The 27,049-nt window shown below is 37.9% G+C and overlaps 3 protein-coding genes across 13 annotated transcripts in view; 1 reads left to right on the forward strand and 2 right to left on the reverse strand.

Annotated features, from left to right (window-relative positions):
* Nucleotides 1-11,016, forward strand: part of axl (AXL receptor tyrosine kinase) — a 29,981-nt gene extending 18,965 nt beyond the window's left edge. The window contains exons 12-21 of the mRNA XM_077565945.1: nucleotides 979-1,108; nucleotides 1,934-2,025; nucleotides 4,386-4,481; nucleotides 4,630-4,707; nucleotides 4,829-4,921; nucleotides 6,031-6,152; nucleotides 6,245-6,354; nucleotides 7,470-7,629; nucleotides 7,716-7,852; nucleotides 8,138-11,016. Of these exons, the coding sequence (XP_077422071.1) occupies nucleotides 979-1,108; nucleotides 1,934-2,025; nucleotides 4,386-4,481; nucleotides 4,630-4,707; nucleotides 4,829-4,921; nucleotides 6,031-6,152; nucleotides 6,245-6,354; nucleotides 7,470-7,629; nucleotides 7,716-7,852; nucleotides 8,138-8,618 (1,499 nt within the window). The 3' untranslated portion in view covers nucleotides 8,619-11,016. The remainder of the gene's footprint in view (nucleotides 1-978; nucleotides 1,109-1,933; nucleotides 2,026-4,385; nucleotides 4,482-4,629; nucleotides 4,708-4,828; nucleotides 4,922-6,030; nucleotides 6,153-6,244; nucleotides 6,355-7,469; nucleotides 7,630-7,715; nucleotides 7,853-8,137) is intronic.
* LOC144052112 (galectin-4-like) lies at nucleotides 10,900-18,569 on the reverse strand. Its single transcript, XM_077565944.1, has 13 exons — nucleotides 18,461-18,569; nucleotides 18,089-18,177; nucleotides 16,825-17,029; nucleotides 16,633-16,746; nucleotides 16,431-16,451; nucleotides 16,272-16,307; nucleotides 15,769-15,819; nucleotides 15,673-15,699; nucleotides 13,114-13,140; nucleotides 13,002-13,031; nucleotides 11,699-11,787; nucleotides 11,322-11,487; nucleotides 10,900-11,221 (listed from the first exon to the last, which is right to left on the reverse strand). Exons 1-13 carry the CDS (start codon nucleotides 18,503-18,505, stop codon nucleotides 11,075-11,077), a joined length of 1,047 nt encoding a protein of 348 aa, XP_077422070.1. The 5' UTR covers nucleotides 18,506-18,569; the 3' UTR covers nucleotides 10,900-11,074.
* Nucleotides 18,570-19,777: 1,208 nt separating this feature from the next.
* Nucleotides 19,778-27,049, reverse strand: part of ryr1b (ryanodine receptor 1b (skeletal)) — an 83,001-nt gene continuing 75,729 nt past the window's right edge. For 10 of the 11 annotated variants that reach the window (XM_077565065.1, XM_077565064.1, XM_077565063.1 and 7 more), the window contains 13 exons: nucleotides 26,951-27,037; nucleotides 26,543-26,800; nucleotides 26,282-26,412; nucleotides 25,373-25,415; nucleotides 25,144-25,277; nucleotides 24,960-25,020; nucleotides 24,745-24,891; nucleotides 24,137-24,271; nucleotides 23,838-23,994; nucleotides 23,688-23,752; nucleotides 23,510-23,610; nucleotides 22,177-22,228; nucleotides 19,778-22,089 (listed from right to left, as the gene is read on the reverse strand). In XM_077565065.1, coding sequence (XP_077421191.1) covers nucleotides 21,994-22,089; nucleotides 22,177-22,228; nucleotides 23,510-23,610; nucleotides 23,688-23,752; nucleotides 23,838-23,994; nucleotides 24,137-24,271; nucleotides 24,745-24,891; nucleotides 24,960-25,020; nucleotides 25,144-25,277; nucleotides 25,373-25,415; nucleotides 26,282-26,412; nucleotides 26,543-26,800; nucleotides 26,951-27,037 — 1,467 coding nt within the window. In that variant the 3' untranslated portion in view covers nucleotides 19,778-21,993. The remainder of the gene's footprint in view (nucleotides 22,090-22,176; nucleotides 22,229-23,509; nucleotides 23,611-23,687; nucleotides 23,753-23,837; nucleotides 23,995-24,136; nucleotides 24,272-24,744; nucleotides 24,892-24,959; nucleotides 25,021-25,143; nucleotides 25,278-25,372; nucleotides 25,416-26,281; nucleotides 26,413-26,542; nucleotides 26,801-26,950; nucleotides 27,038-27,049) is intronic. The other variant, XM_077565066.1, reaches the window with a different exon arrangement.

Below are 27,049 nucleotides of genomic sequence, written 5' to 3' on the forward strand. Positions count from 1 at the left end.
TCTGTTTGCTTCGTCTAATGGAGCCAGACAGACTGACAAAAGAGGCTGTGCCAGATAAAGACGTGGAAGACTGAGCAGGCTTTATTTAGTATCGGTGTGGCCAAAGTATGGCCTGTGGGCCACATGCGGGCCCCTCTATTTTGGTATCCGGAGATTTTTGGTTAAATGTCTTTATTTTGAACATGTAGGCAATAAAGTAGAGTAGAAATAAAGAAGAAGCAACAGGAGAGGTCAACTGCAATGGATAAAACACAAGCAAACAGATACATTTTTGACATGCTTGAAAGTAGTACGAATAAAAATAAACTACTAAAAATTTAAAGTTATTTCGTCCTACCCATTCACTCAGAACCATTTAACCTAAATAGTTTTTATATTGTTACGTGTCAGAATATATAATAAAAATCGATATCATTCGATTGTAATTTCTTAAATGGTCTCATGTAATTGGTGCTTTAATTTTAAAAAAAAAAGTACCCTAAAATTATTCTCATATTTTTCATATGCATTTATTTCCTTCATTAATTACATTGGTCATTGCGAATCGAAATGGTCAAATAAAAAGAAACTGCATATGAATTTAACAATTTTGTATTCATTTTATTAAATTTATTTTGTAAAATTATATTAAATAATTATCAATATTGTAATTAAAAAATAGTGACTTATTTCTTTTTATTTTGTATTCACCCATTGGTATTTTTTTTATTGTAAATTAGATTAACAGAATTTTGCATTGACTTTTTTTTTTAATAAAATATCCAATCAAAAATAATCAGTTCATTAGAATAAGAAAGCATAGTTTTTTATTCTTTCTGATATGAGATCAGATTTGTACATATTTTTTGCGTTAATGAGGTCATAAATCGAAATATTGTTCCTTTATTGTGAAATCTTGCTTTTATTTTTTGAGATCAGATTTGACATATTGTTTTACTGAGGTCAGATTTTCACTCTACTTTTGTTTTGTTTTGTTAGGTCTGTCATCTCCGCCGGCCTTCTCGTGGCACTGGTGGTATGTGGTGATGGCCGCCACCGGCGCCGTGGCCCTCGGCGCACTTATGGCCGTGTACGTGGCCAAACTGCGGCGCAAGGAGACACGATTTGGGTGCGTATGGACCACGGTTCAGAATAATGTCGCATTTTTCTTTATAGTTCCAGTTTTTATTTCGTTTATACTTTGTTAGTTTTAACTCATTCACTGCCATTGTCGGCTATTGGCGTCACAAAAAGAAAAATCATTTGAACTATTTCTATTTAACATTTTTTTCCACTTTTGTTAACAAGAGTATGAAAACCTAGAAAAAAAATATTGTTCATTTAGAACAGATATCAAATTTATGATTAATCGTGAGTTAACTATTGAAGTCATGCAATTAATTACAATTAAAAATTAGGCGCGTCGGGCAATTAAAATCGTAATTAATTGCATGACTTCATGAGTTAACTCACGATTAATCACAAATTTGATGTCTGTTCTAAATGTACAGTAAAAAAAATTCTAGGTTTTCATACTCTTGTTAATAAAAGTGGAAAAAAATGTTAAACTAATAGAAATTGTTATTTTTGACGTCTATAGCCGTCAATGGCAGTGAATGAGTTAATCAGTATTTAAACCAAGTTTATTTGTTTTTGTTTTTGTTTTGTGGGGAAAATGCTTCATTTTAGATTATTTTTTTATTAGGTTTAGTTTTATAAGATATGTATAAGATGAGTATTTGAGTGTAAGATTAAAAAAAAGGGTCTAAAATATTGTTTAAAAAAAAGTAAATTAAAACAAAATTCTCAAACTACTGTTTGACCTTCCTCTTCTGTACGGATTTGCAGAAATAACAAAATACGTAAATACATTTCAAATGACAAAGACAAAACGGAATTTTTGTTAAAATTTTTGTTCATGCCAAGTAAAGTATATTTTTGTGATTGTTTTTAGTGACGTGTTCGAACCCATGATGCAGAGCGGAGAGCTGGTGGTCCGCTACCGCGCGCGACGCTCGTACAGCCGCAGGACCACCGAAGCCACATGTGAGTTTTGACAGCCTCGGAATGCTAACATGCTCTGACATGCTGCTAGCTCGCATTGCATACGGCAAAGAGACAACAAAGTGTGATCGGGAAAAAAATTAAAAGTGTGTGATACGCATTTTTCTGTGTACAAATTTCAGAAAAAATCAAGCATAGCTGCAATTAAGGAAATTTACCTACGTTTGTCTGTACGAGGTTGTGAAAAAGGTGTGCTTTCATTCCAATATGATATGTAATGTCTAATGTTACACATTTTTTTAAATATATAAATAACACAATATACAAATTATATAATAATAGATAAAATACAGAAATAAATATGATCTACATAAAAAATAAAATTCATAAGTAAATATAAAAAATAAATATAAACAATATATAAATAATACAGTAATACATTGATATGTTACCATAGTCATTGATATGTTAGCGCCTCCCTGTGGCGTAAACATAGTACTGCACAGAAACCAAGGTTTCCTTTTGTTTTTCATTATACAACTTTTTTTGTAATGACCCCTACAGGGTTCACAATGGAAGTGCAGCTTATGGTTTGAAATGGTACACATTGAAGTGCTGGGCCTATTTGAATGCCTTTCAAGAGCCCACTGTTGTATGGAATGCAGTTTAAAGATAGTCGTAATCTAACTTTAAGCACTTCAAACGAACTGTCAACGGGTTCTTAGGAAGAAAAAGAATTGCCCTGGAAGGTACGAATGTGGTACCTTTTTTCTGACGGTGTTTCTAAACAAATGAGGACTTGAGTAGAAATTGACAGGAAGTGACAGGACCAGCAGTCACAACATAAAGTGGATAAACTCGACTGATCTTAATGCTTATTTTGATGTTTAGTCTTGTGCCGTAATGTGGACGCTTATCATCAGCAGGAATCTAGCCTGCAAAAACAACACGTGCGTTTCCACAAACGGAATTCCAGGACGTCTCGCAATCATTCCAGACAGCAACAAAGACGCAGACGCGCACGCACATTTCCACACACACACACACACCTGTGTGACAGTGATTATGGCGACGGGGCTTACAAGTCCCGGCTCGCCTCCAAACGAGTCTCACAGATGAAGATGCGGTGAAGGAATGTCCCAGCATTCAACACTGCATCTTTTGAAGTCGAACCTCAGACTTGTGCATAGGCTTGCTGTGCACTTTGGGCAAATCGACCATGTTTCAAACGGCACATCAAATGGATGCCTTGTCATTTTTTAACCATAAAAAAAAAAAAAACAGTCAATGAGATAAAAATCAAAATAATAACCCAAAATAGAAACCAGCCACGGAATTTTTTTTTTTTTTTTTTAAGGAAGGTTTTGAGTAATACAGCAACGGATTTTTTATATTACTACTACTAATATGCTATTTTTTAATATGATTTAAATAGTAATGTCACATATTATTAGGAAGCCTGCTAACATATTATGCTAACTAATAACAATATAGAACAACAGCGGAAGCAACATTTAAGAACTATCTATTTATACAGTACATGTTTAAATGTATAGTATGATCAGAAATAATATATATAATCTTAGTATTTAAAATATAACAGAATCATATTTCGTTATTGTCATGCATAATTTGAAACTTTCAATGACAAAACAATACTTCAGTGAGAGCCGATAAAAATGATTCATTTATATTTGTATATTTTCATTATGTTACACAGTAAGTGCAAATATGTGAAATGAAATGTTTTTATATTTTAACTTGGGTTTCTATTTCTTATTATTTTACATTTATTTAAAACATTATTTTTTAATTTTTTTAAATTATGACGATATAAAATCGTTATTGTCATGCATAATTTGAAACTTTCAATGACAAAACAATACTTCAGTGAGAGCCGATAAAAATGATTCATTTATATTTCTATATTTTCATTAATTTATAACATATTATTTTAATTATGTTACACAGTAAGTGCAAATATGTGAAATGAAATGTTTTTATATTTTAACTTGGCTTTCTATTTCTTATTAACGTATTATTTTTAATGTTTTTAAATTATGACAATATAAAATTAAAATAAAATAAAATATATTATTTTAGTATTTTTAATTTTATGTTATAAAAATACTGTATCAAAAAATGATTTGTACATACCCTGTTTTCATGTTTTCAGCTTTACTCTGGTCAAATGTAGTCTTTAATGCAGCCAGATTTATTATTATTATACTATTACTTTTATTACTGTACATATTTCTGCCTTATAATGGTCAGATTTTTATGTATCTTGCTAGAATGCCCTCATATTTCTCTATATTACTTCTTTCCTGACATGTACATATCGTACATATTGTCATGTGAATTTTTTAAATTTTTATTATTATTATTTTTTGTGCACCCAGTGAACAGTCTGGGCATCAGCGACGAGCTGAGGCAGAAGCTCCAAGACGTGATGGTGGACCGACACAAGTTGACGCTGGGCAAGACGCTGGGAGAAGGTTAGCAACATTAGCATTCAAATATCCAATAAAAGCGCTTCCTATTGCAACATTAATGCGTCAGGCTTTTGGTAGAAATGGCCGCTGATTTTGTGAGGCTTGTTGGTGATGTTTTTTGCGTGTGTTTCTGTTTGTGTGGCGCCTGCAGGGGAGTTTGGCTCCGTGATGGAGGGTCAGCTTTTGCAGGAGGATTCTGTTCTCCGAGTGGCCGTCAAGACTATGAAGAGTGAGTGGACGACCATCTTGTATACATTAACAGACAGTAATACCCCCAAAAATGGGGAAATAATAATCCAAATATCAGCTAATAGGAAAGTGGTCACCAATTTGTTTCTTGCGTTTCTCAGTCGCCATCTGCACGCGTACAGAAATGGAGGATTTCCTGCGAGAGGCCACCTGCATGAAGGAGTTTGACCACGCCAACGTTATGAGGCTGCTCGGTGAGAAGCCGCCTCGCCTCATTACAGATTCGAATTGATCAGCAATGATTTGATGCTTGGATATTTATGCAGTGTGCATTTATATTTTTGTAAAATTCCAATATATATTAATAAAAAAATATATATTTTTTTTTTATATATTTTGCATTCATTTAATTATATATATATCTTTTTTTAAAAAATATTTTTGCATTCATTTAATTATTTGAATTTATTTTATATTGGTATTTTATATAAATTCATAGTGTATTATTTTAAATGTTTCAAAAATGATGATTTAAAATAAAAATAAAATAAAATGTATTTTCTAATCTTGTAAGTTGTTATAATGAAAAATTATGTAAATAATAAAAACAAACTGATGCTAATCCAAGCAATAATTAACTCATTCACTGCCATTGACGGCTTTAGACGTAAAAAAATCATTTGAACTATTTTTGTTAGTTTACATTATTTTTCCACTTTTAACAAGAGTATGAAAACCTAGAAAAAAGTTGTTATTGTACATTTAGAACAGATATAAAATTTGTGATTAATCGTGAGTTAACTATTGAAGTAATGTGATTAATTACAATTAAAAAATGTAATCGCCTGACCTAATTTATAATAATATATTATTTTCTTTTTTTAAATAATCTTTTTAAAAGTAATCTTTTATTAAAAAAAGAAAAGATAAAATTAGGGTGTCAGGCGATTAAAATTTTAATTGTAATTAATCGCACGACTTCAATAGTTAACTCACGATTAATCACAAATTTTATATGTCTAACCCTAACCCTAACCCTGTCTAAATGAACAATATTTTTTTTCATATTCTTGTTAACTAAATTGGGGAAAAAAATGTAAACTAATAGAAATAGTTCAAATGTTTTTTTGACATCTATAGCCGTCAATGGTAGTGAATGAGTTAAAAATGTTAAAATAGAAAGTAAAAATAATTTTGAAAAAAAACCCCCGTCTTACACAATTTTATTTTCTGTTCCTCATTCATTGACAAAAATGAAACCGAGCAAACAACAGCAAATATCACAATGTTTGGCCCAAGTGCAGAATTTCACATTGTGTTGAAACGGCCGACTGCTACGTTGACGTATTGTGCGTCCGCACAGGTGTGTGTCTGCAGACGGTGGAGAGCGAAGGCTTCCCCTCGCCCGTGGTCATCCTGCCCTACATGAAACATGGCGACCTGCACACTTACCTGCTCTACTCGCGCCTGGGGGATTGTCCCGTGGTGAGTGACGCGACACGACGAGGGGAGGGGGAGGGGACATATACAGTACCACACTTGAGAATGACTGTGGACTGTTTTATGTGGCGGCGCAGTACCTGCCGTCCCAGATGTTGGTGCGCTTCATGACGGACATCGCCCGCGGCATGGAATACCTCAGCAACAAGAACTTCATCCACAGAGACTTGGCCGCACGCAATTGCATGTACGGCCCTCATCCGCTTGCTCTTTTCACTTCCTGTCTGAGGTCACCGTTGGGTCAGTTTAATGATAATCGAGGTTGCTTTTAGCAAGAGAGAAGCAGGGTCAGCATTTGGAACAGGGGTGTCCAACATAGGGCCCGGGAGCATCAGGTGGAATCCTCCTCCTATGTCCAAATTTGGTCCATTTCAAATTTCTTCTGATTATTATTATTATTATCATCATCATCATCACCATTATATTATTATAATTATCACAATTTTATTTTTATTATTATTATCATCATTATTATCATTATTATTATTATTATAAACATCCTGAGAACTTTCCAATATAATATTAACTTATTCACTGCCATTGACAGCAATAGACGTCAAAAATTAATTTTAACTATTTCTATTAGTTTAACATTTTTTTCCCATTTTTGTTAACAAGAGTATGAAAGTCTAGATTTTTTTTTTTGTACATTTAGAACAGATTGATGTGATTAATCGTGTGTTAAGTAGTGCAGTCGTGCGATTAATTACAATTAGAAATTTTAGTCGTCTGATGCCCCTAATTTTTGATAATCTTTTCTTTCAATTTATTATTTTATTTTTTTAATAATCTTTTCTTTCAATTTATTTTTTTAATAATGTTTTAAAAAATTTTAAGAAAAGATTATTAAAAAATAGGGGTGTCAGGCGATTACAATTTTTAATCATAATTACTCGCATGACTGCGCTAGTTAACTCACGATTAATCACAAATTTTTTATCTGTTCTAATACAATAAAAACAATTCTAGGGATTCATACTCTTGTTAAACTAATAGAAATATTTCAAAATTAATTTTTAAAGTCTATAGTCGTCGATGGCAGTGAATGAGTTAAAATAACTCCCGTTTTTTTCTTATTAATTTTTATTTTAAATAATTGTTTATTTTCTCTTCATAATGTTGAATGTTAGGAAATAGTTTATTTAAAATTTTGTAAAAAAAAAGAAAGAAATTAAAATTATAAATAAAGTTACACATACTTGGACACCAATTACAGTTCTACTTTCCTATTAGCCATCTTGCGGCATTTGTAGATGGGCGGGGCTTAAATCCGAATAAAACACCCTAAATAACGCATTCCAGGCTGAACGAGAACATGAACGTGTGCGTGGCCGACTTCGGCCTCTCCAAGAAGATCTACAACGGCGACTACTACCGGCAGGGGCGCATCTCCAAGATGCCCGTCAAGTGGATCGCCATCGAGAGCTTGGCCGACCGAGTCTACACCACCAAGAGCGACGTGGTCGGTTCCGCTCACGCGTGACGTCACCTTCATCTCTCTCTCCATCCCAAAAAATCTCACATCGTCTTCCTCTTGTTGCCGCCCAGTGGTCGTTTGGCGTCACCATGTGGGAAATCGCCACCAGGGGGCAGACGCCGTATCCCGGCGTGGAGAACAGCGAGATCTACGATTATTTGAGGCAGGGAAACCGTCTCAAACAGCCTCCGGATTGTCTGGACAACATGTGAGTGGTAGTTTGTTTTTTAGCTAGCCTGGCTATTTTGTTAGCTTATTCCATTTGTGTGCAGCATAACAGCTAATTGCTGCTTCACCGTGTTTGCTTTAAATGCTAATTAACCCAAGCCTACAAGCCAAGCTATTTTGTTAGCTTATTCCATTTGTGTGCAGCATAACAGCTAATTGCTGCTTCACCGTGTTTGCTTTAAATGCTAATTAACCCAAGCCTGCAAGAAAAAACTGATTATTCAAAAATAATGAGCTAATTTTGAGCATTGGTGCTGTTCCTCAGCTACGCTCTGATGTTCTCCTGCTGGCTGCTGAGTCCCAAAGATCGTCCGCCCTTCGAGTCGCTTCGCTGCGAGCTGGAAAAAGCCCTGGACGACCTGCCCGACGGCCAGGACCCGGACGAGATTCTTTACGTCAACATGGAGGATTCCTCCATGGAACTGGGGGCGGTGGGCGGTTGCGACCCCCTGGGGGGCTCCTCCCCCCTAGGCCTGAAGGGCCTGGAGGTGACCACGGCGGAGGTGCACCAGCCCAACCGCTACGTGCTGTGTCCGCAGCACGACAGCGGTCGAGCCCTGGCCGACTCCCTGGAGAGTCTGGACGCTCCGTCGGTTTTCTCGGCCGCCACGCTGCCCCTGCGCTATTCGCGACATTCCGCGCTCGACGTCAACGGCGCATCGACGCCGGAGGTGGCCCGGGCGGCCACGCCCGTTACGGAGCTGCTGGATGAGCGCGAGTTGACCCATAAGGTCGCCTGGCAGTGACCAGTGCAACTGGACTGAATCGGACCCACCAAGTCAGGGAATGGAAGCTCCTTATATTGTGTGCCTTTGCGAGCACAGTTTGCACACGCACGCACGCATTCCAGGATATACGCTAGTGAAAAGAATGTATCACCAATTTTTTTTTTTTTTTTTTTTTGCCAAAACACCCCAAAAATTGGGCCAAATTGAAGTTGGTGTCAATCCTAAAACATAATTCTCCTTCATGATTTTGGGGATTAAAAAAAAAAATACACTTACCTGAAAACATTTCATGAATATATACGCTAATAACAAAAAATTATTCCCAAAGTTCATTTTTATCCAAAAATGCAACAAAAATGGATTCATTTACAAAATTTGCAAAGCATGCCGAGATGTCAAAAACTGTGGTAATAGTTTATCCATTTTCCGCGCACACAAAAACCTGAAGGCATTCCAAGATGGAATTGAAAATCCTGCATCACCAAATTTTGATAATTTTAAAATTTTACAAAAACAAGTTACGGAAGCGTATTGCATTCACTTGAAAAAAAAAAATGTTTTTCTGACGTTTTTTGGGGGGGGGGGGCTTTTTCTTTTCTTTTCTTTTTTTAAATTCTGTTTTTCCTGAATATTTTTTTTTTCTGTTTTACTGAGTACTTTTTCCCTGTTTTATAAAATATTTTTTTCAGTTTTTCTGAATATTTAAAAAAAAAAAATTCTTAATACCTTACACTAAAACTATAAATTATACTGTGTGTGTTACTAATTACGGTACATGCCTTACCTCACCTGAGCCAGAAGGTACGTTGGAGGTATGCGGGAAAGTGTCCGCTTCCGCTATTAGCGAGTCTGCAACAAGCCACTTGGAGTTCAGAGGTTAAAAAAATACACCGAAAAACAGAAGCACCAGCTCTGCGTTTTTCGGAATATTTTTTTTTCTGTTTTTCGGAATATTTTTTAATGACAGAAAAAAATAGTCAGAAAAACTAAATTTTTAAAAATTACTAAAAAAAAAAACTTACCCCCAAAAATTGTCAGAAAAACAGGAGTTGAATGCAATAAACACTTACGTAAACAAGTCACTTTTTCTTTGCATTCATCCATGAGATAACATTTTCTTCCGTTTGCACATATATATAATAAATACACAATTAATTGTTTTGTGAAAATTTCAACTTTTTGGGCGGTATGCTCACAAAATGTGGTGATACATACTTTTCATTGGAGCGTAATCAAATGAAGAAAATTGCATTTCCTCTCGTCCCGCTCACGTTATTCCCCTAAAAATGGCACATTTTGGTTGGGAAAATTTGTCTCCAGACATGGAACCCCCCCCCCCCCCCCCCCCCCTCACTGATGATCTCTTCCCAAACTGGGAAAAATGGGAAAATAACACTGCCAGGACTCCTTTCGGCCTTTGCTCCACCGAGGTACCAAAGAGTTCAAGGTCCGAATATTCCGAGGCGGACTTTAAAAACAAACAAAAAGCACATTGACTTTTATTTTGTACGATGATTCTTTTTCTACTTTTCCAACTTTGCACTAATGTCTTTTTTTTTATATCATCGTGTACGGATACTTTTTTTTTCTTTTTTGACTTTGTGAATCCATGTGATGGATGAGACCTTAATGTTGTTTTTTATTGACGTCAAAATTTCTGTTACGAGTCGCTGAAAACGCTTCACCAGCTGCCATCATCAACGCACTTACTGTATTTGACATATGATATATGATGTATTGTAAATATTGTTCACCATATCCAGCTTAAGGTACTAGTATGCCCTTTGACCTCGCTAGTAAGACAATTCAACACACTAGTAGAACAACTTTCTTACAAAAAAGTAGCTTATAACTAGTAGCTAGTAGTAATGTCATTTTATGAAACGTTTTGCTTTTTCATTTTGGTCCATTTTAGGAGGCCGCCATTTTGGCATCGACGGAAATTGCCGCCCTCGGGCTCGCATTGCGGACGTCACGGCTCACCTGTTTTCTGGCTTTGGTCACATGACATTGGCAATGCGAGCACAAAAGCTCACTTTGATGTCAGTTTCAGTCACCAGCAGAGGGCGATGCAAGGAAAGGAATGAAAATGATCGGATTCATCCGCTTCATTCTTATTCCACAGGCGAGATTTTAATCCGGATATTGCGAGAATTGCAAAGAATGTTTTGGCTTGAGTTGCCCTTGAAAAATGGTGCTCTGCATTGTTGCCTTTTTACAAGCGTCGTTTCATGTGGAATGTACAGCAAATATTCATCTTTCCATTATAAGCTGAATTCAGGAAGTGCCTTCACAGAGCCAGTACGATGCGTCCCGTCCACACCTTGACTGAAAACAATGACCTTTATTTGTCATGTTTTGATAAAAGTATCTCCAGTATTTTGTACAAAGAAAACAATAAATCTTTTGTTTTGAAGTTGGTTGCCGTGGCGACGGCGCACACGTGCGACGCCGAGTGCAAAGCGGGCGCGCTTTCAGAAGTGAATGTAGGAAATCTGCACGTCGCCCTTCACCTCCAGCTGGTCGATCTCGTTGACGGCGTGCGTGCGGTGAGCGAAATCGAACAGCGGCTGCCCGTTCATGAACACCTTGAAGCGGTCGCGCCCGCAGCGGATGGACATCTTGAAAAGAAAGGAAAAAAAATGTTTTTGTTATGAAGACAAAAGAGTATATGAAAACGAAAACCCCCAATGGTCCGGGACCCTCATTTTGAATACTCACGTCAAAATACTGGCCCTCCTTGAAGGGGTTGGCGCCGAGCTGGCGTTCTTCTTGACCCCAGTGGCCGCCAATCATGCTGTTCCGCACCACCATGTCATCCTTCACGCGCGGGTTCAAGTGGAACGCGACGTCACCAGATCTGCTCGCCAGGAAGTTGATGCTGAACCTAAAACAAAAAAAAAAATCCTGCTACCAACAATGAGGCCTGTAAGTCACTCCTTCTGTTCCGCCACTGCAATGAAAATCTGCATCCACCAGATGGCGCCAGATGTGACGTGCCATCTAGTGGAAGAGAATTCAATTGCTCTTCCTGTCATACTTTTTTTTAAATGGTCAGTGGGTGATTTCCGCACAGCAAACACATCAAATGAATGTACCTGTTTGCCCGATTGGGCACCATGCCTCGGATGACGATGGTCCTCTTGGAGAACATTCCTCCTGGGATCACGCCCGTGAACGGGATCGGCTGCAGGTGCACAGTACGCATGACATCACATGATGGACTGCAAGCAAACTGGCCAGACTAGCATTTGTTTGGATAATGTCAGTGATGATTTAAAAAAATAACAATTTTTTACACACGTCAGCCATTTTCACTGAAGCAATCCCCTTCCCTCCCGGCTGTTTTACTGGATTTTGACTGATTTTGCACGGCCCACAGAATATTTTGTTCTACTGCTCTAAAAACATGGAACGTACCAAAAGAAAGATTAGAGTCTCTTCTTTAATAAGAAAAAAAAGTATATTTCTATCTGTTTCCGTTTTGCAGCAATTAGCATTAGAATATAGCTAAGTTTCATCATTATTCACAAATCTATTTCAAACTGTGGGGAAAACAGTTTTGTTTCATGTTTGATCTCTTTTGCTCTGCTGCCACCTGCTGGCCGTTTTTGTAATGACTACCATTTCTTCAACCATTCTGTGCAGTTGAGAGGCTGCATCAAAGCCTTCTGTATGCTCTAGCTAGCATAACAAAACATTAAAAAAAACGTACAAATACGTCTTTGGGAGACTCGAAACATTTAAATAGAACGTATTTATACATTTTTGGTAGCAAGTTAACTGCAGCCCTGGAAAAAAAACCTCTAAAAATTGGTTAATTAAAATCTATAAAATGGATGGATGATTCATTTGTACTTCATTAAATAAATAAAATAAATCATCAATGTTAATTATTTATTCATGAACAATTGTACATATGCATTGTAATTTATAAAATAAAACAAAACAATTATTTATAAATTATAACTATATTCATTAAAAATCACAATTTAAAAATTTGCTATAATCATTTTATTAAACTTAATGTTGCATCACTTTAGCCCATTTTGTGAGAATTGTTCAGTAAAAATATAATTATGTAATTAATTAACGTGTGAATGGAGTAAAATTTAAGTTTGTAAAAAAAACATACACATTATAAAATATTTTAAATTAAAGTTTAATAATGAGATACAGTGAAAGCAATTAAATTAAACAAAAAGTAATGGCAAAAAAATATAAAAAATGCTCCCCTTGCATTTTGTTTTTCAGTTTTTGACTGATGAATAATTGATTGTATCCCAGTACTTATAATAGTATAATATTAATAATTTATCTTCTCAAAAGGATAGTAAACAGTAAAATTACAAGAAACAGCCATTTAAACAATCTAAAGAACTACTTGAGTAGAGCACTTACAGGGTTGTAGATCGGCTGGCCGCCCATACTCTGCAGTCAAATTAACACAAGACATGAGATCAAGCATAAAAAACAAAAACAAAAAGTCACACGTGTACTTGTGTGTCCTCACCGGCAGGTTTGATCCTGGGAAGACGCCCTGACCGAAAAATAAGAGACAGAATTCATTAAGTGTACCTAATGTAGTGGCCAGTACATGTATGTCCACATACACATGCGTGTCTTGGAATTATTGCACCCTGAAACTCACAATTCATTAATGATGTCATTTTTTTTTGGGGTGAGGGTTCCAAAGTTGGGTTTTAAAATAGGGTAAGGGTTCCAAAGTAGGGTTTCCAACTAGGGTTAGGGTTCCAAAGTAGGGTTTTGAAATAGGGTTAGGGTTCAAAAATAGGGTTTCCAACTAGGGTTAGGGTTCCAAAGTAGGATTTCAAACTAGGGTTAGGGTTCCAAAGTAGGGTTTTAAAATAGGGTTTGGGTTCCAAAGTAGGGTTTCAAATTAGGGTTAGGGTTCCAAAGTAGGGTTTCCAACTAGGGTTAGGGTTCCAAACTAGGGTTAGGGTTCCAAAGTAGGGTTTCAAATTAGGGTTAGGGTTCCAAAGTAGGGTTTAAAATAGGGTTTGGGTTCCAAAGTAGGGTTTCAAATTAGGGTTAGGGTTCCAAGGTAGGGTTTCCAACTAGGGTTAGGGTTCCAAACTAGAGTTTCATCCTAGGGTTAGGGTTCAAAGTAGGGTTTTAAAATAGGGTTAGGGTTCCAAAGTAGGGTTTCAAATTAGGGTTGGGGTTCCAAGGTAGGGTTTCCAACTAGGGTTAGGGTTCCAAACTAGAGTTTCATCCTAGGGTTAGGGTTCAAAGTAGGGTTTTAAAATAGGGTTAGGGTTCCAAAGTAGGGTTTCCAACTAGGGTTAGGGTTCCAAAGTAGGGTTAGGGTTCCAAAATAGGCTTTTAAAATAGGGTGAGGGTTCAAAGTAGATTTTCCAACTAGGGTTAGGGTTCCAAATTAGGGTTAGGGTTCCAAAGTAGGGTTTCCAACTAGGGTTAGGGTTCCAAAATAGGCTTTTAAAATAGGGTTAGGGTTCCAAAGTAGGGTTTCAAATTAGGGTTAGGGTTCCAAAGTAGGGTTTTAAAATAGGGTTAGGGTTCCAAAGTAGGGTTTCAAATTAGGGTTAAGGTTCCAAAGTAGGGTTTAAAATAGGGTTTGGGTTCCAAAGTAGGGTTTCAAATTAGGGTTAGGGTTCCAAGGTAGGGTTTCCAACTAGGGTTAGGGTTCCAAACTAGAGTTTCATCCTAGGGTTAGGGTTCAAAGTAGGGTTTTAAAATAGGGTTAGGGTTCCAAAGTAGGGTTTCCAACTAGGGTTAGGGTTCCAAAGTAGGGTTAGGGTTCCAAAATAGGCTTTTAAAATAGGGTGAGGGTTCAAAGTAGATTTTCCAACTAGGGTTAGGGTTCCAAATTAGGGTTAGGGTTCCAAACTAGGGTTAGGGTTCCAAAATAGGCTTTTAAAATAGGGTTAGGGTTCCAAAGTAGGGTTTTAAAATAGGGTGAGGGTTCAAAGTAGATTTTTAAATTAGGGTTAGGGTTCCAAAGTAGGGTTTCAAACTAGGGTTTCAAACTAGGGTTAGGGTTCCAAAATAGGGTTTTAAAATAGGGTTAGGGTTCCAAAGTAGGGTTTTAAATTAGGGTTAGGGTTCCAAAGTAGGGTTTCCAACTAGGGTTAGGGTTCCAAAATAGGCTTTTAAAATAGGGTTAGGGTTCCAAAGTAGGGTTTCAAATTAGGGTTAGGGTTCCAAAGTAGGGTTTTAAAATAGGGTTAGGGTTCCAAAGTAGGGTTTCAAATTAGGGTTAAGGTTCCAAAGTAGGGTTTAAAATAGGGTTTGGGTTCCAAAGTAGGGTTTCAAATTAGGGTTAGGGTTCCAAGGTAGGGTTTCCAACTAGGGTTAGGGTTCCAAACTAGAGTTTCATCCTAGGGTTAGGGTTCAAAGTAGGGTTTTAAAATAGGGTTAGGGTTCCAAAGTAGGGTTTCCAACTAGGGTTAGGGTTCCAAAGTAGGGTTAGGGTTCCAAAATAGGCTTTTAAAATAGGGTGAGGGTTCAAAGTAGATTTTCCAACTAGGGTTAGGGTTCCAAATTAGGGTTAGGGTTCCAAACTAGGGTTAGGGTTCCAAAATAGGCTTTTAAAATAGGGTTAGGGTTCCAAAGTAGGGTTTTAAAATAGGGTGAGGGTTCAAAGTAGATTTTTAAATTAGGGTTAGGGTTCCAAAGTAGGGTTTCAAACTAGGGTTTCAAACTAGGGTTAGGGTTCCAAAATAGGGTTTTAAAATAGGGTTAGGGTTCCAAAGTAGGGTTTTAAATTAGGGTTAGGGTTCCAAAGTAGGGTTTCCAACTAGGGTTAGGGTTCCAAAGAATAATAATCCCCTCATAGCAACTAAACATTATGGGTACCTCTGATTTCCACCGGAATTAAACGGTACAGGCAGAATGTTTTAGAACACTGAGTCCTTTTTATAAAAATAAAAAAAAATGTTTGTTTGAATATCATTATCTTTGTCTTATGTTGTAATGTGCTAAACGAAACAAAACAAAAAAAATCAGATGGAGGCCAATTAAATTGCTTCTCCAATCAATCAGTCAGGCCTTAATAATAATACAAACAGCCTAATAAAGCAAATCTTACCCCTAAACAATCTCCTGGATAGTCGCCCTATAGGAAAAAACATGACTCGATCAATCAATTTTCAAATGCTTAAATATATGAAGAATAAAATCTCACAGGGCCTGCGCCGCATCCTGGCCATCCTCCCGGGAAACCTTCCTGCTGCTGCTGCATGTGACAAAAGTTGAAAAAATGACTTTGGAAGAATCATTTTTACAAAGCCACATATATGACATAAGGAAAAAAATCATTTTATTTGTGGTAATGCCACACACAATATAGCTCTGTGGTCACAAAATGCTAATGCTGAATGTTAATATAAATCCTGGACAATCAGGTTGAGCAAATGGAGCGCACCTTCTTTAGAAACAAAAGGTGAGGGAGCTTCGGGTATTGCAGAGTCTAGCAAAGGTGCGCTCCATTCGCTTACCTGAATGTCCTTTTTTTTTTTTTTTTGGAATGACATTAAAGCCACAATTTAGTATTCCGTGTGCGCCTTAAATCTACATTGTACTCATAATTCCAAGTGTTTTCCCTGTGTTATGCTTCTGGGATCTGAAAATGTTCTCCATATTGAATTGAAAGACAATACTCGTGTCAAAAAAAGAAAAGTAACGCACCCCCATGCAACCTCCTGGGTATCCTCCCTGCTGCTCCTGGAAGGATAGAACAAAGCTTACGTTTCAATATAAAATACATGTTGCATCATATAAGAGGAAAAGCAATATTAGTTAGAAACACAAAAAAAAAGTAATAATGGAGCCTGAAAATGGACTTACCCCGCCACCCATGCCGCCAGCCTAAAAAAAAAAAGCATCATTCTGGTTAAACAGGCACTTTTTGAAGTTCTAATTTTGAACGCCCCGTCCTGCTGAGCACAACAGGCAACCCATCTATCTTGGAAATACCATTGGCATCCGTGTAAATAAAAGTGCTATCAAACTGTAATTCCGCCTAGCAACAAACCCAAGGTCATCTCACCCCAATGACGTTAATAGTCTGTATGGAAACGTCTCCCCCAATCTGCAAGCCGCGCACTCTGGCCAAAGGGAGGCGATGCTTGAAGGTGTGGAAGTCCTTCCCGTTGATTTTGAACTGCCGAGACGGTCAAAGGTCAAAGGTCAGGTTGAAGACGCGCCCCCCCGCCGACGCATGGGCCGAAGTCGCTCAGACCTGGTAGCCCTCCGGGGAGCACACGATGACCATCTCGAAGGCCTTGCCCTTGCTGAAGGGCATGTCGCGGATCTTCTCCTCCGCATCCCAGGTGGCGTCGTGGCGGCTGTTGAAGACCACCTTGTCCCAGCCGTCGAAGCGCGGGTTGAAGTGGAGCGCGACGTCGCTGGACTCGGACTGTCCGCACAGCAGGTTGATAAAGAACCTGAAAGAGACGGAAATAGCGTGAAATACGTCAATCCCAATTTGGTGTAATAGGTGACTAGGCAAAAAGCTACTAAAATTTGTGAGGTAGTAAAAAAGGGGGGAAATCATCATATCTTTTAATATTCAAAATGATTTACAATTTTAAACTATAAAATGTGTTACAATTTGAAATAATTTTTTAATTCTCTTTTTGCCGTGCTTCTCCTTCCACATTTCTCGACCAATTCTCACCATTCCAACTTTAATATATTCCCAAAATTCACACCATGCGGGCTATTATTTCCTCATTCCGACATTTGAGTTTTCCCCAAATTCCCTATTCTTTCCCAATGACGCATTCAACATAACAGATTCACATCATTTTGATCTGAAATTCAAAAAAACTCATTCACCTCATCTTGGGAACGATTTTCAACATTTTCACAATTCCGACATGCCCCCCAAAAAAAATCTACATTTTCACCTACAAATTTGCACATTTTTCACCAATATCATGCAACATCATTTTATATCTTTCAATATCATTCCACGTCATTCCATGTTTTTCCAACATCATGCCACATTTTTTACAATATTGCACATTCCACACCAATATAATTCTACATTATTACATATTCTAGCTCATATTATAGTTTTAAATATAATTTCATATCAGTTAATACATTCCACATTATTCAACAAATAATTGCACATTTTCCCCAATGTCATTCCATATCATTAAATTTCATTGCATAGCTTTCAATATCATTCCATATCAATCCACCTGATTCATTTTTTTTTTTTACATTCAGCATTCACAGGCAATTTCTCCCGAAATTACATTTCCTAGTAAGAACATGCAGCGGGCCGAAAATGACTTTTGGACACCCGTGCCATTAGTAAACAGTTCGGGTTGGGCCTCCCGGAAAACATCGCCAAAGGTGCGGTTTGCTATGTTTGCTCTGCCTGCTAATGGCGACGCACACGTTGGAATCGAGGGACATGTGATAAGAAAAAAAAAGAGAAAAAAATGCCACACCCAATCCAGGTGTGACAACCCATCACAAGCTGAACTCACCTGGTGATTTCATCCGGAACCGACCCCTGGATGTAGATGGACGCTCCCTCCCTCAGACCTCCGTAGATGGGCCCCAGATACGGAATGGACTGGACACCATTTAAGCAAGAAATGAGCACGTTTTACAAATAACCTCTTTTGTTCGAGAATACAAAATGCCCAAACACACCCGTCAAATGCCATCATTTTTATATAAAAAAAAAATGAGAGCATCTTTCGAGAGGAGGTAAACACTTGCGGTTGCACAAGTGTGCACACCCTCTTTTAAACTTGGGCTGTGATCAGATCGGACCAATCGTGTTCACATTTGTGATGCGAGGCAGAAAACCAAATCGGCAAAGCGCAAGGAGAAGAAGCACGAGGTCTACTCACGGGGCCGTAGACGGGCTGGTAACCAGGAGGAGCGAGGAAGGACATGGCGGTGGTCGTTGCAAACAGGTGGGAAAGCAGGACGTCGCTGCCGGATGTTTTATAGCGAGCGGCCCGGCAGGGAGGGGCGGCGTGCGTGTACGTAAGGGAGCAGGGCTGGCAAACATTCCTTTTGCAAACGGACCGATGGGACGACTCATTCATAGATAAGAAAAACATGTGGATATAAAATATGTATAATATTTATGTTATTATAAAAGTATTGATTACAATTAATTTACCTTTATGTAAAAATATTTTCAATGTGCAGCTAATTTATAACAAAAAATGTTGAGAATTCCTGATTCAAAAATAAATATGTTTTTTCATGAAACAGAAACTCTAGATTTTTTTTAATACATACAAAATCAAGATTTTATTTGTTTAAGAGTAGAGATTAGTTGATGAATTAACCGATTTACTTTTCAGCCAGTTATGTATTAATTAAAATATATTTTCAAAATATTTGAATGCATTTTTTTTTTACAGAATTCTGGATAATAATAAAAAATCAATGACTTAATTTTTTGTTATTTATTTATTTGTTATTAAATACAATTTAAATAATTAACTTTAAAAAAAAATAGCCAATTTACTCTTCAATAATCAATAAATTAATTAATTAAACTTTTGTGTATTCATTTAAATAAAGTGTCCTGCAATGTTACGGTACTTGAATTAAATTAGCTACTTTTTTGTTGTTGCCGTTCTTGTTTACAAAATGTGGACAACCCTCGGGGCGGTGTTCATATTTTTGTATCTCACCAAATTTCTGTAGCTCTGATGGATCTGGCTTGATCAAAATGTATTGATTATTCATTATTTTACACCGATAATGTATATATTCGATGAGCTGGAGTAAAGAACAGGTACGAGATGCTAATTAATCTTTGACCCGAACTAAATAGTATGTGTGTGTGTGTGTGTGTGTGTGTGTGTGTGAACTATGAAGTGCTGTAAAAGAACATAATGGTTCTTTCAAGTGCAGGAATGTGGCACACCCAAGATAAACACAAAAGCTCTTATCTTGCTATCGTGCACAGCTCCTTATTGGTGCACAAGTTTCGCACCGAAGCAGGATTTGATAAAGGACAATTTCCAGAAAGTCAAAGGTGGCAAAAAAAAATAAAAAATCTAAATGCAGCAAAATGTCTCTCTTATGACTATTGCATTTGCGGAATCCAAATGAAAGAGACTAATCCAAATGCAATTCAGATTCCGAAGACGACTTCACGCGTCAAAGTAGAGGTGCGCATGCAAATGAGGACACTTGCTCCCACGCTTGTTTGAGCGAACCCGTTTATTGTGAGAGTTCAGTCAACGTGTCGGCTTCGAAGGCTGCCCCGAAATTGCTCTGTGGCAGCGTCTTCGCACCTGAGAGTCAGCACGCACTCCAAAGTCATCTTCCTCCACACGTCACGCACACGTCACACACATCACAGCCGCCCACTAACAACATGTGACATGTCGGAATCCTCCAAAAGAAAAAAGAAAAAAAATAGATGTTCATCTTGTATGTAAAATATGCTTCTTGTGTACATTCGCTCTCGCCCGCTCGCCGTTTAGAAAACAGTCGTCGGCGTAGAAACAATAAATAAATCCATAAGACTTCAAAGTGTCTGTACAGCCGATTCATACTGAATGGCGTCGATTGCACGTGGTGATGATGTTCTGCTCATTCCTCTGTGAGCAATCTTCTCAAACTGGGGGTCCGCAAAATTGCAGTAAAAATGATGCCGTATCTTAAAAAAATAAATAAAATAAAAATTCATATAAACAAGCTTTTTAATTCAACAGACTTCTGCCTATCTTAGCTTTGGGCCAATTAAAAGCTATTCGAGGGGGATCGAGACCGAGTCGCGAGTAATTAACATCCTCCAAAGAGGTTTATCATCGTTTATGAATGCCACAAGATGGCGGCAAAGCGCATTTTTGCATTAGAACTAAAGCTGTGGCCTGATTAAATGAAGCTCCTCCCTTTAATTCAACATATGTCGTTGGCGCCACCAGATGGCGCCAGAGTAATATTTAATCTCACCCTTCAAACTGCTGCGTTAAAAATAACTCAGTATGAGTGATTTTTAACCCATATTGGGGTATTTTTAAACTGCTTAGTGGCTTAAAACTGCTGGATTGTTTTTTTAACCTGTATTGGGTTATTTTTAAACTGTTAGCTGCTTAAAATTGGTGGGTTGAAAATAACCCAATAAAGATTGTTGTTGTTTTTTTTAAACCTTTAATGAGTTATTTTTTTAACTGCTTAAAAACATCTAGGGTTGGCCAAATTCTGGAGAAAAAAAAGAATAATACATAAAACAATGTGAAAATAATTCCACTCATCTTTTGACTTAGCGGGAATTAAACTTTCTAGTTATTTTTTTGAAAAATATTTACGAGGGAAAAATGACTAAATATAGCAAACAAATGTCTACGTTGGCAACACTGACTTCTTTTGTAAACGAGCTTCTCTGTTCTCAGCCATGTTAATGTCAGTTAGTGAGCATGGATGCATATTAAAATGAATTCAATTTCATTTGGTTGAACTCCTTTCTACTAAACATGTCGAAAACATTGAATTTTAAAATTAGTTGTATTTCATTGAGCCACTGAGAACGAGAGTGGGCCCAGTTCATTTTTTTGTCATTTTGAAGGAAAAAGGCATCATTCAGATGAATAATGGTCCAAATCAAGGTTTACTTCCTATTTTGACAAACATCACCGAGATATAAATCCCCAGATTCTATTGCAGCCATAAAACTTCAAGGGGAACGCAATGCTAAAATCATCTTTGCAATAATATGTTCTATTTGCATCCACAATTAATAGTACATTTGTGCAAGAAAAATTACATGAAAGTGTCTTCGGGCTCGCATTGCAAACCACACGGCTCAACTGTTTTCTGGGTTTGACCACAAGATGCTTGCAATGCGAGCTCGAGGGCACTTTGACAATTACTTTCCTTGAGTTCTCCTTTAAAAATCACTCTCCTGCAAAACGAAAAAAAAACAAAAAAAAAACAATGCCATTAGCCCATTTCGTTCTCAGTGGTTGAATTGATGTTAGGATTATAACTGGGTTCTTTGAAAAAAAAATGTTATGGAACACTGGGCCCCAAAATTTTGAGAACCCTTCTTAAACATTCCCTCGATAAATAAAGCATCTTGGCTCTCATCTAAACAAAGAAAAAAAAGTAAAAAGCAGTGGCTTTGCTATAGGCACTAAAACACAGCGTCTCCTCGCTCACATTCAGTCTGCTGGATGAACACGATGCGTTCAGGCACAGTTCGGAGTGTAGACGAGCCGCGATGCTGCTGACAACAGTATCCAGTGTGCGTGCGCGCGCGTGTGTAGTAGCAAGGCAATCTACGGACATGGTGGTTTAAAAAAAAAAAAAAGAACAATTTCCCGTCACGTCATTGTTTGCTCGAATTGGATGCCGCAGTCAAAGTGTGCATAGCTTTTGTTGATGGGTCTGCTCGTCTCAATCCTGCCCCGCGTTATCCCAGCTGATCCTCATACTGCTTTCGGAAGCAGTCCCCGGCGGGGAAGAAGTCCCAGCAGCGCTCCTGGTACATCTTCCACACGTACGACTCCTAAGAAACAAAAAAAATAAGAGGTGAGAATTGCACGGTGGCGAGTGTAGTGGAAGGTTGCAAATTGACATGACGTCGTTGGCTGACCTGTCCCGTGTGCTCCGTTTCGTCCTTGTTGATCAGATACATGAGGAAGAACCTACAAAACAATCATTCAAATTAAAAACAAATATTTCACAGAAATGAAAGGGAACAGAAAGAAGTAAAAAAAATTTTTTTTTATATCAACAAAAAAATCAACACAAAATGAATGATAGCGAACAGTCAATTCTATAAAATAATTCAACAGCATGTCCTTGTGCTATATATATTTTTCCAGTAATTGTGCTTTTATACAGACTGAGAAGATTTTGTTTTACAATCCAGATTGTTCCACAAACTGACACCTTGAGTTGAAATACATCGTGCTTTTTGTTTTGTTCTATATATAGGTTTGGAAAAAATGTATTTTAATTTGTACTCAATTCCCCTTTTTTTTTTTTTATTTGACCGGTAAAATTTCATGATGGGCTTTATACGTTATTTTAAGGCGGTTAAACTCCATCAATTTATTAAATTTTAAAGTTTTTAGTTAAATAATGGATTAGTGTGGTTTCTGTATCCACAACCGACGACACGAATAGCAATGAGGGAGAAACAGAGCATACGATAAATCTGAAATAAAATGCAGTGCACAAGCTTGCACATAAAACAAAAGAGATACATCAAAACTTCCATTTACATCATACAGTGAAATTAAATATTACATAAAAATGTTAAATTAAATTGAACATAGCTTTAAATTTGATACAAATATGTTTAATTAAATATGGAAAAAAATACAGGTGCACAGATTGTTAAATCTGATGAACTCATTCACTCGCAGCCATTTTCTCTGAAGCAACCCCCTTCGCTCCCGGCTGTTTTACTCGATTTTGACAGATTTTGCAAGGCCCACAAAATATTGTGTTCTATTGCTATAAAAACATGAAATATTAGAGTCTCCTCTTTCATCAGGAAAAAAAAGTATATTTGTATCTGATTTCGTTTTGCAGCAATTATCATTGAAATATAGCTAAGTTTCGTCATTAGTCACAAAAGAGCTTGTTGCAACATGGCGTGGCTGATCTCTTATACTCTGCTGCCACCTGCTGGCCGTTTTTTTTGTAATAACTACCATTGCTTTAAGCCATCAAAGCCTTCTGTATGCTCAAGCATAAAAAAAAAACATAAAAAATGTATAAATATGTTTTGGGGAGTGAAGGAAAAATGATTAAAAAATATATTTATCTGTTTTTGGGTTTGAATGAGTTAAAAGAAACAATTTTATTATATATGGGTTCATTTTTAAAAAATGTAAAAAGTCCTAATACATACACTAATTGGGATTCAACCGCACCTGCAAATCGAAGACATGCCGTCAAACCTAAGCGACACTCACATGTAGTTGGCCAAGTTGTGTTCTTCTAAAGTGTGCGTCTCGAAGCCGTGCGGCGTCGTGTCAAAATAGTCGCTGCCGATTCCGCAGATGAAGCACTTTGTCTTTGGGACGAGAGACAGGACGCCGCGTCAAACGGAAGAACGTAAACGACAAGCGGAAGCAAGACGGGTCAACTCACCTCCATGTCCTCCCTGACTTGCTCCTGCTGGTCTCTCAACTCCCCGAAGGCATCGATGATCAAACCTGAACGAGTGCACGTGCACAACAAAAGTCGCAGTCAAGTGTTGCGCGTCTCAAACTGGTGCCAGCGAGCCGTCGACTCCCGTACCCTGAATAATAGCCAGCAGGATGACGATGACAAAGAAGAAGAAGGTGATGTCGAAGACCACTCGGTAGAGCTCGTATTCGTCCCCGGCCGGGTCCTCGATCTCGTCCCCGATGCCGCCGCCGGCCCGCACGCCGACGTACATGTGGAACAAATAGCACTGGGGAGGGAAAGAACCAGAAAATGTACAACACACAATAAAGTACATCTTTGTTTGTCGATCTATTACAGCACAAATAAATGACTAAATAAATAAATAAATAAAAGATGGGCGCTGACGGTCGGGTGCGTCCGCTACGCACCGTCATCATGTCGTCGCACTTCATGTCGGGCTCGTCCTCGTCCTCGCTCTTGTTGTAGAACTTGCGGAAGAAGTTGAAGGCCACCACGGTGTAGAGGTAGACCACCACGGCCAGCAGGCCCACCGTCATCATCAGCTGTTCGAGGACACAGGAAGTAAGAAGAAGTCTTTTTTTTTGGTCTCTGCATTAGTTAGTCAGATTTTTTTTTAGGATTATTATGCTTAAAAAAAACCCCCAACAAACTAGATTTTATATTTATAAAGCTAAATATACAGCAAAAATGTCCTATGTTTTCATCTTTGTCATATCATACATGAGCTTTTGGGTTAATGTTCATTTTTAATTATTTTTAAATTATTAAATTTTATGTCTGTATAGAAATTACACAATACTTTTTTTTCTTACACCCACCAAAAAAAAAAAAAAATTTTTTTTTTTAAAACATATACTAAAACTAATACTAAAACTAATACTAAAACTAATAAAAACCAAACTAAAATATAGCCTTTAAAAAAACTAAACTAACAAACCTGCTCTAAAAACGAATTAAAACCGAAAAACAAAATAAAAACGAATTCATACGAAAAATCCAGTATTTCTTCTGTCACCTGCTTTCCGTTGTGGGTGACGGAGGACAGGATGGTGCGCAGGGTTTTGACACCCATGGCGATGTCCAACAGGTGAGCGGCGAAGAAGAAGTTGTTGTAGTGGCCGAGCATAGACATGAGCATGTACCAGACCAGGTACAGGAAGGTCTGCCAGGAGAAGAAAGTAACACTTAATTTCAATCTTCAAATCGGACGCTTTGCTTTCCTGAACTCACATTGTCCGTGAACACAACGCCAAACTTCCAGATCTGGTACTTGATGTCAATGGATGTTATCCTGCAGAGAAGACGATGTCGATTGTCAGTTCGGTCTTGTTAATGGGCAAAGGTCGAATTGAGGCAACTGGACTTGTTTTATTGAACAGAAAAACAACAAGTTCAAATCCGAGTCAAATCATACCAGCTGAAGACGGAGTTGTCGGGCTCGGGCTTCTTATCGTGCGTCATGGCGCTGACGTCCAGGGAGGCCAAGTCCATGCCCAGCAGCTCGGCGATCCTCTCTCGTCCGTAGATGTCGCCGTATTTATCCAACACCTATCAACCGTGCCGCCCCCACCCCCCAAAAAAAAAGTCCTTTCAGTGGCAGTTCTTTCAATGAAAACACTTAGGCCAAAAACGGAAGAACTCACTTTTCTTTTGACAAACTTGTCCCAGTAGTTGTTGGGGAAAGATCTGCAGAAAAAACGAGTGGTATCAATTCATATTTTCACTCTTTTGCATGCAGCATTGCGAATACTGAAATGGTCAAAAACAGAGCCTGTTTTTTTAAATTGGATTTTGTGTTAGACGGCTGCAATTGTGGACACTACAGCATTGTCATCAATTGTATCGATTTAATTGCAAAAGGCAGCACATCCATTAAGAGATGCTTTACACAAAAAGTGATAAAAAAAAAATGGGCTACTGATATGATTTCGGCCGGCTAAAAGTAACAAAATAAACCTGCATGCTATAAAAGTGTCTCCTAGTGTCATTATTTTTGTTTTTTAAATACTGTGACAGCAATCTGCAACAATGTGTCGAACAAGACAACAATAATGACAAAAATAATTTCTTTTTTGCTTCCGTTTACAACAAAGAGAGGATAGATATTACAGAATAATAACTTTACAAAAGAGAGAAAAAATCCAGTGATTTTTTTTGTGTGTGTTTGAAAAAATAATAATTTGAATACGTCATACGTCTTATGGTGTAATGAGGTAATGTGAAAAAAAAAACTGCATATTTGCTATTAGCCTCTGATTAAACCGGCCGGCCAATTTCAGATCAACAACAAACAAAACACACAATACAAAAACAATATCAAAATATTTGGCAAGTACTTCATTAGTGATTCAGATGTACCTGAAACAAAGTGATATAAACGGTTTGAAAAAAAAAAAGTTTTGTAATAAGGTTATATAAAAATAGGAAAGTAGGAAAATTCCAAATAGACTCGGTTAATCCAAACATGAACTTTTCATCTTTCTTGCTACTCCAGGCCCCCCCCCTTGGGGCCGTATGGCTTCTACCGGCCCTGGTGAAACATGCGCTCTTACGGCGTGTTGAGCACCAGTCGGTCCCACTGGCCCTTGATATCGTCGTCTTCCGGCTGCTCCGTCACATAGACGCCGTCAAACTCCAGCTTTCGGGCCAGCTCCTTCTCTCTCTTGAAGATAACCAGAGGAACCTGCAATGTGACATGAGCCAAGAAAAAAAAAAACAATTACCAATTAATTTCATGTAAAAAAATAAATAAAAAAAATCTGAATAATGTAAGTCAGCGTTTCTGACTGTTTAAGAGCAAGCAAACGTTTCACCTTGAGGCAGTTGTAGCCGATGATGCACAGGAAGGAGATGATGGTGTGGACGATGCTGAGGAAGGCCAACGCCGGCTCCATGTAACCAGTGCTCTCTTCCAGGAAGTAGTATAGAGGGCCGTCGTCTTCATCGTCCTCTCCTCCATCTTCGAATCCGGATCCTTCCTCATCAGCGCCGGAACCTTCAAACATTCCCGAGCCACCCTCGAACAGACCGGATCCTTCAAATTCCTCCTCGCCCGGCGGACTGTCGGACACCTGGAGGGGTTGGACACACGGGGATGCCGACCGACGTCCGTGGATATTTTAGTATGATTATTTGCATTTATGAATCAAATAAAAAAACTAAATGCAAATGTCATTATCAAAGTTTCCCCCTCTCCGAAGTCAGTCATCTCAAAAGCAAACCTTGTAGAAGAGCAGGATGAAGTTGAGGGCAAAAGCGATGAAGAGGGCCAAGAAACGCAGGTTGTAGAAGTTTCTCGAGAGGTAGTTCTGCAAGGAAGT

The sequence above is a fragment of the Vanacampus margaritifer genome, chromosome 5 (genome assembly GCF_051991255.1).
Source record: "Vanacampus margaritifer isolate UIUO_Vmar chromosome 5, RoL_Vmar_1.0, whole genome shotgun sequence".
NCBI classification, from domain to species: domain Eukaryota; kingdom Metazoa; phylum Chordata; class Actinopteri; order Syngnathiformes; family Syngnathidae; genus Vanacampus; species Vanacampus margaritifer.

Bases quoted from the DNA above. Each gene is read 5' to 3' on its own strand.
- LOC144052112 (XM_077565944.1), bottom strand. From the start codon at position 18,505: ATGTCCTTCCTCGCTCCTCCTGGTTACCAGCCCGTCTACGGCCCC. The intron at 15,820-16,271 runs GTGCGTTACTTT...TGTCACATGCAG, and splicing joins ACCCAGGAGGTTGCATGGGG to CAGCAGCAGGAAGGTTTCCC. The intron at 11,788-13,001 runs GTAAGTGCTCTA...GTGCACCTGCAG, and splicing joins GCCAGCCGATCTACAACCCT to CCGATCCCGTTCACGGGCGT.